The sequence below is a fragment of the Salvelinus fontinalis genome, chromosome 21, assembly GCF_029448725.1.
Source record: "Salvelinus fontinalis isolate EN_2023a chromosome 21, ASM2944872v1, whole genome shotgun sequence".
Lineage (NCBI taxonomy): Eukaryota > Metazoa > Chordata > Actinopteri > Salmoniformes > Salmonidae > Salvelinus > Salvelinus fontinalis.
In genome coordinates this window covers 14,918,524-14,934,337 of record NC_074685.1, presented here as the reverse complement: position 1 = coordinate 14,934,337, position 15,814 = coordinate 14,918,524, and the positions used below count along the sequence as shown (strand labels likewise).

The 15,814-nt window shown below is 42.4% G+C and overlaps 1 protein-coding gene across 2 annotated transcripts; it reads right to left on the bottom strand.

Moving 5' to 3' along the window:
• Nucleotides 1-324: 324 nt before the first annotated feature.
• On the bottom strand, nucleotides 325-15,458 carry tbca (tubulin cofactor a). 2 transcript variants are annotated; one of them, XM_055874037.1, is made up of 5 exons: nucleotides 15,253-15,458; nucleotides 11,130-11,195; nucleotides 5,292-5,418; nucleotides 1,673-1,759; nucleotides 325-720 (listed from the first exon to the last, which is right to left on the bottom strand). In XM_055874037.1, the coding sequence occupies exons 1-5, from the start codon at nucleotides 15,303-15,305 to the stop codon at nucleotides 640-642; spliced, it is 414 nt and encodes a 137-aa protein (XP_055730012.1). In that variant the 5' UTR covers nucleotides 15,306-15,458; the 3' UTR covers nucleotides 325-639. The 2 variants fall into 2 exon arrangements, with proteins under 2 accessions (XP_055730012.1, XP_055730013.1); XM_055874038.1 differs by lacking the exon at nucleotides 11,130-11,195 and having other exon boundaries at nucleotides 15,253-15,452.
• Between the last annotated feature and the right edge of the window lie 356 nt (nucleotides 15,459-15,814).

Here is a 15,814-nt window from a genome sequence, read left to right as displayed (position 1 = left end):
ACCAGCGGAGGTCGGTGTCCTGATTCTTACCCCTAGGAACAGACATCATGCCAATTTCTCTCTATCCAATCCCATGACACAGACACTAGGACGATGTTATATGATGATATATAGTTGGATGTAATTTGATATGGTGTAGCTAGCTCCTGTCTCTCATCCGGATGTTCTTCGGTCTATCACTTATTTTGACTGTTATCTTGATTCTTAAGAACAAATAAACATTAAACTAGGCTAAATATTGAATCAGTCATCATCAAGAAGAATATATCTCCATTCAAGACATTGAGGAACACTTTCTAAATCAATTGATGAAAGACACTACAGTACTATTGTATAGCTTTAATATGAGTTAAACAATACAACCAGGCTTAATTTGCAGCTGTATAGTTGAAGAAACAAACCAAGCAAACCCCCATGGTAAGAAAAGAAATACGTTTTTATTTTCTTCTTGTGTGAGATTGTACACTCTGGAGAAGGATGTCGAGATCAGACTGCACGTTGTTTTCAAATGTAGAAATAAAAAATAAAAAAAGAGTGAGAAAGAGAAAAAGATGCTGAACGATTTTGTTTGTCTTCGTTTCCAAACAAGCCCAGATGAATGAAATAGACATTTAAGTAGTGCATTACAGAGTGAGAACATCATCCTTCAAGCTTCACTGAATCCAATACGGTCCTGGCCTCTTTGTACTCCTCTGCTTCAGCCAAGTCCTCTTCTGTTTCCTGCAAACACAAGCACATACAGGATATCAATACTAACACTATCACACACACTTTTAAAATTACCAACCCATCAAATAGCATTACACGAAATCTAACTTACCATCTACAATCAACCCATAATTAACCTAGACATTAAAAAGTCCAGTCAATTCACATGGCTATTCACCAAATGATCATACTAAAGCCCTTTTACTAACCCTAGCATAGCCCATTTTTAATAAAATTAACATTTACAATCCACATATTGATTTCACAGTGGAACGGTTCCGTAAAAAATATATATATATGTGAGGGTCACATCTGTGCTAATCGAGTGGTGCTGGGTTCCTATGGTGGCCACCGCAGTGACAGAACTGCTAATGAACTGTAATGTGTGTGTGTGTGTGTGTGTGTGTGTGTGTGTGTGTGTGTGTGTGTGTGTGTGTGTGTGTGTGTGTGTGTGTGTGTGTGTGTGTGTGTGTGTGTGTGTGTGTTGGAAGGGGTGAGAGTGGGCTTTGGTAGGAGGTGGAGAGGGACCCCCCCCCCAGAGGAGTCATCTGTGATTTCCTCTCTCCTCCTCTCCCTTCCGCACGTGTCTCTCAGTGAGGCCACGGCTGCCTGACTCCTGCTCTCTGCTAATTGTGAGGACCCTGAGACATGCATGTGTGTGGTGGCGGCGTGTGTGTTCCTCTCTCTGGCTTCTTATATCGGTCACTAGACAGTCACACACCTGCATGATCAATGTGTCACTATAGACAGTCACACACACACACACACCCATCCACACCCCTGCATGATCAGTGTGTAACTTTAGACAGACACACCTGCACGATCAGTGTGTCACTTTAAACAGTCATACACACCGACATGGAAGCCAAAAACACTATCATGGCTAAACCTGCAGCAAGAAAGAAAAAGGAGGATGGGTTTGGTTCCTCTCAATGTTTTTCCTTCCTAACAGAGCCGTGCTTACTAGTATCTGGGACAGGTCTGCGTGTGCTATGGTCAAACGCCTGTGACAGTCTGGAATCATCATCTTGGACTCCTGTAGCACCTCCAACTGAAACACACAGAGAAAACACAGATTATTCATCAACACCACCATCTTCATTACTGTCTTCATCTACACCATTTATAAACATATAAGTTGTTATATTTTCTTCAAGGGGTCCCCCAAGCAAAACAAGTTTTTCAAAATAGTTGAAAAACACTGCCTTAGATTGTAATGTATTAAAGGTTAAAAAACAAAGTGTTACAGCTTCAATAGCTCCACGGTGCAATTCCTTGAAATAGGTTTTGTCTTGGTTTAGTATCCCACATATGCTGTGCTAAGGTTAACATCCCACAACAAGCTCTCTGCCTGCGTGAAAAATGTTATATAGTTATTGATCGGGCAGGGAGTTGGGCAGCAGCAGGGGTCCTCACCTCACTCTGCCTCCAGCACACCTGGGTGAGTGGAGAAGACCAGAGCAGAGAGGTAGTGGCATGAAGATCAGGCATGGAGAGGTATTACGACGCCTAGGGCAGGTAGCATCACGGTGATCATGCATGGAGAGGTATTACTACGCCTGTGGGGAAGCTAAGTTAGAGCCTGAGATGTCTGGGTCTGAGATACTCTGGAAAGGCAAATTCCCCTGACTGACAGGGTGGACCTAAAGAGAACAGAGGACTCAGCTAACACTGTTAGTCAGACACACCGTTAAGAAATTCCGGAGGCGAGGTGGAGAGACACAGACAGTGATGCACACACAGACATGGTGAGGTGGTAGTGGTCATGGTGCCCTCCCAGTACCAGTGCAGTGGAATGATCCCATCAGCAGCAGGATAAAGACACATAACTAATCCACCCTGCCCTTCATCCATCCATCCACCCTGCCCTCCATCCATCCACCTGCCCTCCATCCATCCATCCACCCACCCTGCCCTCCACCCATCCAGATCTCCATCCATCTATATCTCCATCCATCTATATCTCCATCCATCTATATCTCCATCCATCTATATCTCCATCCATCTATATCTCCATCCATCTATATCTCCATCCATCTATATCTCCATCCATCTATATCTCCATCCATCTATATCTCCATCCAGCTATATCTCCATCCAGCTATATCTCCATCCATCTACATCTCCATCCATCTACATCTCCATCCATCCATATCTCCATCCATCCATATCTCCATCCATCCATATCTCATCCATCCATCCATATCTCCATCCATCCATCCAGATCTCATCCATATCTCCATCCATCCAGATCTCATCCATCCATCCACCTGCCCTCCATCCATCCACCCACCCTGACCTCCATCCATCCATCCACCCTGCCCTCCATCTATATCTCCATCCATCTATATCTCCATCCATCTATATCTCCATCCATCTATATCTCCATCCATCTATATCTCCATCCATCTATATCTCCATCCATCCAGATCTCATCCATATCTCCATCCATCCAGATCTCATCCATCCATCCAGATCTCCATCCATCCAGATCTCATCCATCCATCCAGATCTCATCCATCCATCCATCCATCCATCCATCCATCCAGATCTCCATCCATCCATCCTGATCTCCATCCATCCTGATCTCCATCCATCCATCCATCCTGATCTCCATCCATCCATCCTGATCTCCATCCATCCATCCTGATCTCCATCCATCCATCCTGATCTCCATCCATCCATCCAGATCTCCACCCATCCATCCTGATCTCCATCCATCCATCCTGATCTCCATCCATCCTGATCTCCATCCATCCTGATCTCCATCCATCCATCCATCCTGCCCTCCATCCATCCAGATCTCCATCCATCTATATCTCCATCCATCTATATCTCCATCCATCTATATCTCCATCCATCTATATCTCCATCCATCTATATCTCCATCCATCTATATCTCCATCCATCTATATCTCCATCCATCTATATCTCCATCCATCTATATCTCCATCCATCTATATCTCCATCCATCTATCTATATCTCCATCCATCTATATCTCCATCCATCTATATCTCCATCCATCTATATCTCCATCCATCTATATCTCCATCCATCTATATCTCCATCCATCTATATCTCCATCCATCTATATCTCCATCCATCTATATCTCCATCCATCCATCCAGATCTCATCCATCCATCTATATCTCCATCCATCATCCAGATCTCCATCCATATCTCCATCCATCCAGATCTCCATCCATCCATCCAGATCTCCATCCATCCATCCAGATCTCCATCCATCCACCCTGATCTCCATCCATCCATCCTGATCTCCATCCATCCATCCTGATCTCCATCCATCCATCCTGATCTCCATCCATCCAGATCTCCATCCATCCATCCATCCTGATCTCCATCCATCCATCCTGATCTCCATCCATCCATCCTGATCTCCATCCATCCATCCTGATCTCCATCCATCCATCCTGATCTCCATCCATCCATCCATCCATCCATCCATCCATCCATCCTGATCTCCATCCATCCATCCGCCTATTGTGCATGAAAGCATGACAGATGATCCTCTCCACAAGGTGTAATCCCTCGAATAACTGAGATTAAAACAAAGGTTGTGAGGTAGGGCACACAGAGGACACCTGCCACCGTGGGTCTTTATTGTCTATCACCCTCTCATTCTAATCTAAGCAGGGAAAATGATGGAGGGAGAGAAGGACTAAGAGCGAAAGAGAGCGAGGGAGACGAGGAGGATATGCAACAGCGATCTCCTAGCGGCTGTAAATTACCAGCATGTGTCAGTAATTATCAAACTCCTCCAAAGTTACATAATGTCATTAAATCAGCAAATGACTAAATCGCTAACGATCCCCCCCACCTCCAAGACTAATTCTTCATAATGATACTAAGCTGACCTCATTAAAGTGAATGTAGGGCTACTAGCAATGTCTGTTCGCTACTGTACTAGAATTCTATTTGATAATAGGTTCGTTAAATAAAGCACATTAGAAATCTTCCACATTTAGCAATGAAGATGACAAATAAAATGTTGACTAAGAAGAACATTCAATGTGATTTAAGCTATAATGCATCCCTTTTAAAGCACATCCTAACACTTTCCATTAAGTTGCTCTTATACCTGTGTAGTAACAAAGTAACATTGCACAGCATTTTAACATCTTGTATAATAAAAATATCTCTAAAATCCATTCAATATGCAACCACAAAACAATACTAACTTACTATGTAACAACTTAATGCAACATTACTATAGTTATAACATCTTTACTATACAGCTATAAAAGCAACTTAATGTAAAGTATGGGTTGGTCTATGTATGTAAAGTATGGGTTGGCCTATGTATGTAAAGTATGGATTGGCCTATGCATGTAAAGTATGGGTTGGCCTATGCATGTAAAGTATGGGTTGGCCTATGCATGTAAAGTATGGGTTGGCCTATGTATGTAAAGTATGGGTTGGCCTATGCATGTAAAGTATGGGTTGGCCTATGTATGTAAAGTATGGGTTGGCCTATGTATGTAAAGTATGGGTTGGCCTATGTATGTAAAGTATGTTTACAACTGAATGTAAACATCCTTTATTCTCCTGTGTTTTCACCCACCTGTTTCTTGATGACATACTTGGCCTCGGAGTCGGCCTCTTCGTCGCAGGCCTCTGCTTTCAGTCGTTCAATCTTCTCCTCCTGCTGCCTGGTCTCCTTGACATACATGACCTTCTCCTTCACCAGCCTGGGAAGTAAACAACAGATGACAAGACACAGCACCGTTTAGTTAAACACAACACACAATAAAAACAAATCAAAGTTCATGCCTACTAGATTAGTTAAAAACACACAGAAAAACACAAACACCAAAAGCTGTATCATTGAAGCCCTCAAGATGTCAAGGAGGAGGAGTTCTCATTCAACTAACCACCAGGTGAAGTAATAGTAACCTAACCAATATGTCCCATTGTTTCCAGATGTGTCCAGTGTGGGTATAATAGAACTGTGGGTCTACTACGGTACAGCCCCATGCCTTCCTTCTTTGCCTGATCACCACGCTTATCTGACAGTCTCTGCTTAACTGCCACCTCTAGCAGGACACACACTCTACTGGCCCATTCTACGATTAATTGATCATCAATTTAGTTTCAAATTTGGACCAAATCAGGTGATAAATGGACCACTCTTCCTTGATTGTTAGTGAAAATGGGCTTGAGTACATTGATAAATGTTGATTATTTATCAATTACGGACCAAATGGAACTAAATCTATTAAATCAATTCAGACCTTCATTGGCATAATGGAGTTTGAAAATATTGCTATTGATAATGATTCCCGACTAATAGTATTTTTCCGGCTGCAGCTTTGCTTGTCGGGATGACAACGTGGAATTAATTTTTCATAAAATCAGCTGCGTGCGTTGGTTCGTGTGCGATCCTTCATTAATCAGGTCCATTAGCCAGAAACAACCTCTCCTCAGTGTTGCCGTGGCGCCTTGCTTAGCTGAGGAAGCCAACGGCACTCTGTCATATTTTACGTCAATTATCGCTCATTTTAATACGTTTCCATCAAGATGCTGTTTAAACGGGCAGCATATGCAACAACGAACAGCAGAGGAGCCCTCCACCCCTCTTTTCCTCTCCTCCTCTATCTCAGGCTTTACACCGAATGAAGGATGTCACCTCTGAGGTTATTTAGAGGAAAAGGCAGCAGCAATGAGGGAGAGGGGAAGGAGAGGAAAGGGGGATTGAAATAATTTGAATAAAACTGAAGGACAGTCTAATAAAAATGTCCACCCCCACCTTCTCTCATCTAGGCCTGATGTTAATGTTTTATTTCTCTCAGGCTGGGTCTAGGAGCGCTGTGTGTGTGAATGAGGGGTGGGGTCGTGGCTGGTTTTAAATAGACCTGCCACCCTGGACTTAATGGAAAAGGCATCTCTCTGGAAAATAAGGAAGAAAAGGGAATTAGAGATCCGACACGCATTCGGCCGCTGCCTCCTCCAACAGCACTGTATTTTTGAGCCCCGGCCTAGCCCAATGCCCGAATGACAAAGCCAAATTACTGTTGTCATTTTATTAAGGGCATCCGCCTCGCTAGGGCAGAGAAGAGGTACTGACTGGAATGTACAACGCCACAAAGCCACTGGAACAGGCCTTACTGGGAGAGAGCAGACAGGGAGCTGCTACTAGGGTTTTAATAACATGGGGAATGAGAGAGAAAGAGAGCGTGATAGAGAGCGGGTGGGAGAGAGAGCGGGTGGGAGAGAGACAGGAAGACATAGTAGGGTAGAGTACAGAGAAAGCAAAGGCAGTCTGTTCCATCTGACTGTGAACAGAGGCTGCAGGTTCCCTTATCAAGGTCATGCTGGAGGCCACTGAATGGGTAATGGATCTCTCCTTACTTTATACCCCAGTAAAATATTACATTTCTAGGACAGCTAATGATGAAATTAACCTATTCTGAATGGGAAAGGACTGAGAATGGAGATGTTTTATAATGTAAAGGAAGCCATTCTAGAATGGAGTTGTGTTTGAACCTGCACCACCTCTCATTACACCAGCGTGCCTACAGTTTCTCCACTGCATCAGACACCCTCTCTGTGACATCACCTTCTGAGGGAGAGTTCTAAGCCGGTACCGCCATTACCCACACTCATCAGGGAGCCCCGTTAGTAATGTGACCCTAATCAAAATAAGATCGATAGCACATTTACACAAAGTGCCAGGGACAGAGGGAACCTGGGGGGGGGAGCAAGACCGAGATAAATCCTCTTCATACTTAGACCTACTTTACTATTTATCGATTAGCAAATAGATCTATTATGACACCCAGTGCATTATGACAGAATTCTTTCAATTAATAGAAGACACTGAGTAGCTTTAAGGAGATTAGCCTGAATGAAAATATCAAATGTCTGCAACAGAAAGAAAAGTATGTTGGAATTAAAAGTATAATAACAGTGATTAGAGAATTAGATCTTATCCTGACTGCTTTTGTTTATTCAACTGAAAAAACAAACAGATTCTGGTCAGATGTTGGACTGTGGGGACTGAATGCCCTGTCAGGAAAAACATCAGTCATTTGCACCCAGGATATAATAATAATTGCACCCAGAACCTAATACAGGTATCCCTCGTTTATCGCGGGGGTTACGTTCCGAAAATGACCCGCGATAAGTGAAATCCGCAAAATAGAAAACTTTTTTTTTTTTTGCAATTAGCAACTATTACATGTATACAAATACAGTGACTCACGTGTAGGCCGTTTCACTGCTCTTCAGAGCGTTTCGTCGACATTATGGGTTTAGGAGATTACAAGATAATTACAAGATAACAAGATAATTTGGCCAACTTAATGTAAATTTGCCAAGCTGTTTTATGTACGTACACATAACTGCACGAGACGACAAAATGATAGCACAATTCGTAGCATGTTTTGATACAAGAAGCGGGAGTGAGTTTTTAGCGAATCAGAATGCAGAGCACAATGCACCAAAAAAAAAAAAAAAATGCATTATGAAAATCCGCGAAATAGCGAATCCGCGATAAGTGAACCGCGAAGTGGCGAGGGATCACTGTACTCTGTTTCACGAAATCGTGGCTCTCTCCGGAAATACTGTCCCCGTTCATACAGCCATCTGCATTCTCAGTACACTGCGCAGACAGGAATAAAAAACTCTTCAGGAAGAAGAAAGGCAGTGGTCTATCTTTTATGATCAACTACTTATGGTGTGGTTGTGATAACGTACAGCAACTCAAGTCCTTTTGTTCACCCGACCTAGAATACCTCACAATCAAATGCCGACCGTATTACCTCCCAAGAGAATCATCTTTGGTTATAGTCACAGCGGTGTATATTCCCCGTCGAGCCAATACCACAACGGCCCTCAAAGGAACTGCACTGGACTTTGTGGAAACTGGAAACCACATATCCTGAGGCCGCATTTATTGTAGCTGGGGATATTAACCTCTGACGCCTACCAAACCCGGATCCGGGAGCCCCCCCATCACAAAAGCTGACTAGCATAGCCCAGCCTAAAGCCACAGGGATATCATATAATAAAATGTTCATGAAATCACAAGTCCAAGACACCAAATGAAAGATACACATCTTGTGAATAAAGCCATCATTTCTGATTTTTAAAATGTTTTACAGGGAAGACAAAATATGTAAATCTATTAGCTAACCACGTTAGCAAAAAACACCACTTCCATACTCCACCATTTTATTACTGCATCAGTAGCTATCACAAATTCGAACAAATAAAGATATAAATAGCCACTAACCAAGAAACAACCTCATCAGATGACAGTCTGATAACATATTTATTGTATAGCATAGGTTTTGTTAGAAAAATGTGCATATTTCAGGTATAAATCATAGTTTACCATTGCAGCCCCCATCACAACTCTCACTAAAATGACTAGAATAACTACAGAGACCATCGTGTATTAGCTAATTACTCATCATAAAACATTTCTTAAAAATACACAGCGTGCAGCAGATGAAAGACACAGATCTTGTGAATCAAGACAATATTTCAGATTTTCTAAGTGTTTTACAGCGAAAACACAATATAGCGTTATATTAGCTTAGCACAATAGCGAACATTACAACAGCATTGATTCAAGGCAAAAATAGCTATAACGTATAAACCACCAAAATATATTAATTTTTTCACTAACCTTCTCAGAATTCTTCAGATGACAGTCCTGTAACATCATATTACACAATGCATATAGAGTTTGTTCGAAAATGTGCATATTTAGCGGCACAAATTGTGCTTATACAATGAGAAAAGTAGCCAAGAGCTCAAGCAATCTGTCCGGCGCCATCTTGGAAAGCCACCTACTCTTATCGAAAACTATTCATAAACTTGACAAAAAAAATACAGGTTGGACAGCAATTGAAAGACAAATTAGTTCTTAATGCAATCGCTGAATTACATTTTTAAAATTAACCTTACTGCGCAATACAGGCTGCGACAACACAATGCTACACTGCAAGCAATGGTGTTTCATGCATGACATTTTTCAACAGAACAATGAATTATCAGCATAAATAGTTCTTACTTTCGATGAACTCTCATCAGAATCTTGGGAAAGGTGTCCTTTGTCAAAAAGAATCGTTGATAGGTTGGAGAATGTCCTCTTCAGAGTTGCAATTAGCAGTAAACATTAGCACGAAAGAGAGAGATACCCACATTCCTACAGCACCAAGGAAATAAATACCCGAAAATCGCAATATACTGACATAAACTGATATTATTCGGTTCAAAATAACAACATTACGATGTCTTCAACACCTATATCGAATAAAAACACAGCCGGAAATGTCTGAGATCTATAACCGATGGTTCCAAAAGAACGTCCCCAGGTCCTCAATGCGCCCGAGCGAAGGTGAAAAGAATGAGCCACCTCGTTCCCAATCAATTTATAAACTTTGGGAACTACGTAGAGACGCCATTTCAAGACTCCCTATTCGCTAACAACCAGGGGAAGGCGTATGCAGTGCATCTCAACCAATAGAAGACAGTCAGAGTTATCCACAGGTCTGGGAACAGCAAGCAGATTTCAGCATTTTCAAATCTTAATAGGAGAATTGCTCTAAGTCTAGTTCTGTTTCACTTACAGACATAATTCAAACGGTTTTAGAAACTAGAGAGTGTTTTCTATCCAATAGTAATAATAATATGCATATTGTACGAGCAAGAATTGAGTACGAGGCAGTTTAACCTGTTTGGGCTGCAGCCCGACACCGGTACACTTATGACACCATCCAGCTCAAGTGCAGGGCGCGAAATTCAAAAGATATATTTTTTTAATATTTAACTTTCACACATTAACAAGTCCAAGACACCAGATGAAAGGTGCACATCTTGTGAATCAAGCCAACATGTCCCATTTTTTAAATGTTTTACAGGGAATACACAATATGTAAATCTATTAGCTAACCACGTTAGCAAAAGACACCAATATTCATACTCCATCAGTTTTTGACTCCATCAGTAGCTATCACAAATTCGGCCAAATAAAGATAAAAATAGCCACTAACCAAGAAACAACCTCATCAGATGACAGTCTGATAACATATTTATTGTATAGCATATGTTTTTTTTTCGAAAAATGTGCATATTTCAGGTATAAATCATAGTTTACATTTCAGCTACAATCAGAAATTGCACCGAAAGCAGCCATAATATTTACAGACACCAATGTCAAATACCTAATTACTCATCATAAAACATTTCTGAAAAATACATAGTGTACAGCAATTGAAAGACAGGCATCTTGTGATTCTAGACAATATTTCCAATTTATTAAATGTTTTACAGCGCAAACAAAATGTAGCGTGATATTAGCGTAGCCACAATAGCTAGAAACACTTGGGCGCCCACGACCAGTTCACATGCACGACAGATATTAGAAATAGCATCATAAAATGTTTCTTACTTTTGGTGATCTTCCGTCAGAATGTTGGACAAGGTGTCCTTTGTCCAGAACAGTCGTTGTTTTGATCTGGAACGGCAAATATCCCTCTTCATTTAGCATGGGCACTTGCCAAGTGGCACAGATCACTCTAACGTCAACAAAGTTAGAGAACGGAACACGGCAAAACTCCCGAAAAAAATTCAATAATCTGATTAAACTATATTGAAAAAACATACGTTACGATGATATGGTCACATGTATCAAATAAAATCTAAGACGGAGATGTTCGTCGTTCATAACGACAGCTAAACAGAAGGCATATCCATGTCCTCTTTCGCGCGCTCCAGAAACAGGATATGGACGGTCACGTCAAACAAAGACCTTTTATTCCACCTCAGACCAAGATAGACACGAAATTTCTTCTCTCACCGCATCTTGACAACCAGGGGAAGGCGTATGAAGTGTATGTAGACTCTTACGTATCACGCCCATGTATAGGCATGCAGTTGAACAGAGCATCGATTTTTGACATTCCACTTCCTGGTCAGGAAAAGTGCTGCAGAAGGAGTTCTGTTTCACTCAGAGAAATAATTCAAACGGTTTTAGAAACTAGAGAGTGTTTTCTATCCAATAGTAATAATAAGATGCATATTGTACGAGCAAGAATTGAGTACGAGGCCGTTTGAAATGGGCACATTTTATCTGGCTACTCAATACGCCCCCTGCAGCCATAACAGGTTAATTTGGAAACGAATTTGTACTATGTCGAAATGGCACCCCCTAGTGGCAAGAAGTTAACAAAGCAAATTTGAGGAAAACGCTACCAAAATTCTATAGTACTCGTGCATTAAAAACTCTCGACCATTGTTACTCTCCCTTCCGGAACGGCTACAAGGCTCTCCCCTGCCCTCCCTTAGACATATCAGATCATGACTCCATCCTGCTCCTCCCTTCCTATAGGCAGAAACTCAAACAGGAAGTACCCGTGCTAAGGTCTATTCAACGCTGGTCTGACCAATTGGAATCCATGCTTCAAGCTTGTTTTGATCACATGGACTGGGATATGTTCCAGGTTGCCTCTGAGAATAACATTGACATATACACAGACACGGTAACCGAGTTCATCAGAAAGTGTATATATATTTTTATTTAACCTTTATTTAAACTACGCAAGTCCGTCAATAACAAATTCGTTTGTTATATACAATGACGGCCTACCCCGGACGATGCTGGGAAAAATTGTGTGCCGCCCTATGGGATTCCCAATCATAACCGGTTGTGATGCAGCCTGGATTCGAACCAGGTACTGCAGTGATGCCTCTTGCACGGAGATGCAGTGTCTTAGACCACTGTGCCACTCGGGAGACAGGAATAGGCAAAACATCAGTACAGAGAAAGTGGAGTCGCAATTCAACGGCTCAGACGAGAGACATATGTGGTATAGGGGATGTTGTTCCCACTGTGACTATTAAAGCCTACCCAAACCAAAAACCATGGATAGATGGTTGCATTCACGCAAAACTGAAAGTGCAAACCACCGCATTTAACCACAAGGTGACTGGGAATATGGTTGATTACAAACAGAGTAGTTATTCCCTCTGTAAGGCAATCAATAGGCAAATAATCAGTACAGAGAAAGTAGAGTCACAATACAACGGCTCAGACACGAGACATATGTGGCAGGGTCTACAGAAAATCATGGATTACAAAAGGAAAACCAGCCACGTCGCGGACATTGACGTCTTGTTCCCGGACAAGCTAAACACCTTCTTTGCCCGCTTGGGGATAACACAGTGCCACCGAGGCGGCACGCTCCCAAGGTCTGTGGGCTCTCGCTCTCTGTGGCCGATGTGAGTAAGCCATTTAAGCGTGTTAACCCTCGCAAGGCTGCAGGCCCAGGTGGCATCCCTAGCCACGTCCTCAGAGCATACTCAGACCAGCTGGCTGGAGTGTTTACGGAAATATTCAATCTCTCCCTATCCTAGTCTGCTGTCCCCACTTGCTTCAATATGTCCTCCATTGTTCCTGTACCCAAGAAAGCTAAGGTAACTGAACTAAATGACTATCGTCCCGTAGCACGTAGCACTCACTTCTGTCATCATGAAGTGCTTTGAGAGGCTAGTTAAGGATCATATCACCTCCACCTTACACCCACACCAATTTGCATACCACCTCAATAGATCCACAGATGATGCAATTGCACTGCTCACTGCCCTATCCCATCTGGAAAAGAGGAATACCTATGTAAGAATACTGTTCATTGACTGTAGCTCAGCCTTCAACACCATAGTACCCTTCAAGCTCATCATTAAGCTTGGGACCCTGGGTATGAACCCTGCCCTGTACAGCTGAGTCCTGGACTTCCTGACGGGGTGCCCCCATGTGGTGAAGGCAGGAAACAACAAGGGTACTCCCTGTTCACCCGTGACTGCGTGGCCACGCACGCCTCCAACTCAATCCTCAAGTTTGCAAACGACAACAGTAGTAGGACTGATTACCAACAATGACGAGACAGCCTTCAGGGAGGAGGTGAGGGCCCTGGCGGAGTGATGCCAGGAAAATAACCTCTCCCTCAACGTCAACAAAACAAAGGAATTGATCGTGGACTTCAGGAGACAGCAAAGGGAGCACGCCCCTATCCACATCGACGACACGCAGTGGAGAAGGTGAAAAGCTTCAAGTTCCTCAGAGTACACATCACTGATAATCTGAAATGGTCCACCCACACAGACTGTGTTGTGAAGGTGCAACAGTGCCTCTTCAACAGGAGGCTGAAGAAATTTGGCTTGGCCCCAAAGACCTTCACAAACTTTTACAATTGAGAGAATCCTGTTGGGCTGTATCACTGCCTGGTAGGGCAACTCCACCGCCCGCAACCGCAGGGCTCTCCAGAGGGTGGTGCAGTCTGCCCAACGCATCACTGGGGGCACACTGCCTGCCCTCCAGGATACCTAAAGCACCCAATGTCACAGGAAGGCCAAAAAGATCATCAAGGACATCAACCACCTGAGCCACGGCCTCTTCAGCCCACTGTCATCCAAAAGGCGAGGTCAGTACAGGTGCATCACAGCTGGGACAGAGAGACTAAAAAACAGCTTCTATCCCAAGGCAATCAGACTGTTAAATAGCCATCACTAGCCGGCTACCACCCGGTTACTCAACCCTGCAACTTAGAGACTGGTCACTTTAATCATGTTTACATACTGTTTTACTAATTTCATATGGATATACTGTATTTTAGTCAATGCCATTCTGACATTGCTCATCGTAATATTGATATATTTCTTAATTCCATTCTTTTACTTTTAGACTTGTGTATTTTTGTGAATTGTTAGATAATACTGCATTGTTGGAGGTAGGAACACAAGTATTTCGCTACAACCGCAATAACATGTGCTTAATGTGCATGTGACCACAACTTGATTTGTGCAACTCTAGCTAAAACCATGATTGCCTTTTCAACAAAAAGAGGCTGGCTCAGATGAGAATGAGTTTGCAGAAAATTAGCTTCAGTGCATCAAATGCCTGCATTTAGGCCTGTTTACAACTATACCGTCACTGATCATTAATAGGCCTGTAGCCAACATTCACATGAAAACGTAGCTACAACGCCTGATCTATATGGCTCTGATGAGTGACAAGAGAAAACAATGGTAGCAGTACTATCCATCCTGCCAGCTAGCAAGCTAGTAGTATAATAAGGCCAGATTGCCTCTGCTTATTGAGCACCTGCTAAGTGAATGCAAAGCATGTTGTATGTTAGCTTGTATGCTAGCTGTTAACAGTTACAGGCAACACAACAGGGAGGACTTGCTAACCTTAGCACAAGCGCACTTGTTATAAACACGTTGTATGAAATGCGAAAATGTCACTCAACAACATACAATTTAGATTATTCAAATATGTTATGAATTACATGTTATTGTGTCGTTACTGCCTTATTTTGACTGACAATTCACGCACCTCCCTAAAGCACCGTTGTATAGTTAAATATATGCCGGCGAAGTATTCTCGAAGCACAGTCTGACTTCTGTCTCGAGCCGAAGTAGATATCCGCGGCCTTGTGGGTATAGCATGTGTGTAGCATGTTAGGCAGTTAGCAAGCTATCTTTTAAATATTTTATTAAGTAAAAACTGCACTTACCGCTTTACTACACCAGTCTTGATTTTGATCTGTCGTATTCTTGGATCTGCCATGTTAACTGATATTCTCAAAATAAACAATAAGTGAATAGTCAATCGAAAAACGGTGAAACTACTGCTATCCAACACAGCACAATAATATCACGAAATCCTGGGCAGATTACTGTGAGTGAGCATGCGCACTACGTGCTGCGGGAGAAGTAGAGCACATCACAGTCAATGAGCACGTTTTCTTCTTCTTCTTCTTCTTTGTTTGACTTTCCGGCAGACTAGACGCTGTGTTGCGTATGGCTTCCTTTCTCAGGTCGGAATGATGGTTGCAAATTGTGGTCACAAACAAAAAAGGTAAAATGGGAACGAGAAAATCTTAAATTGCTGCACTATCTTATCCTGCACCTATACAATATCCCCCAAAAAAAACGTTGGCCTGGGAGGATGGAATCCCTTCTCTCAAAACGTCCTGTAGATCTTCTGCACTAAAATCTTTCATACCCATATATTTATCTGCTGCTGTAACTACCACATCTATCTTGTGTTATTTTCTGCTCCATCAGCGCAGTGCA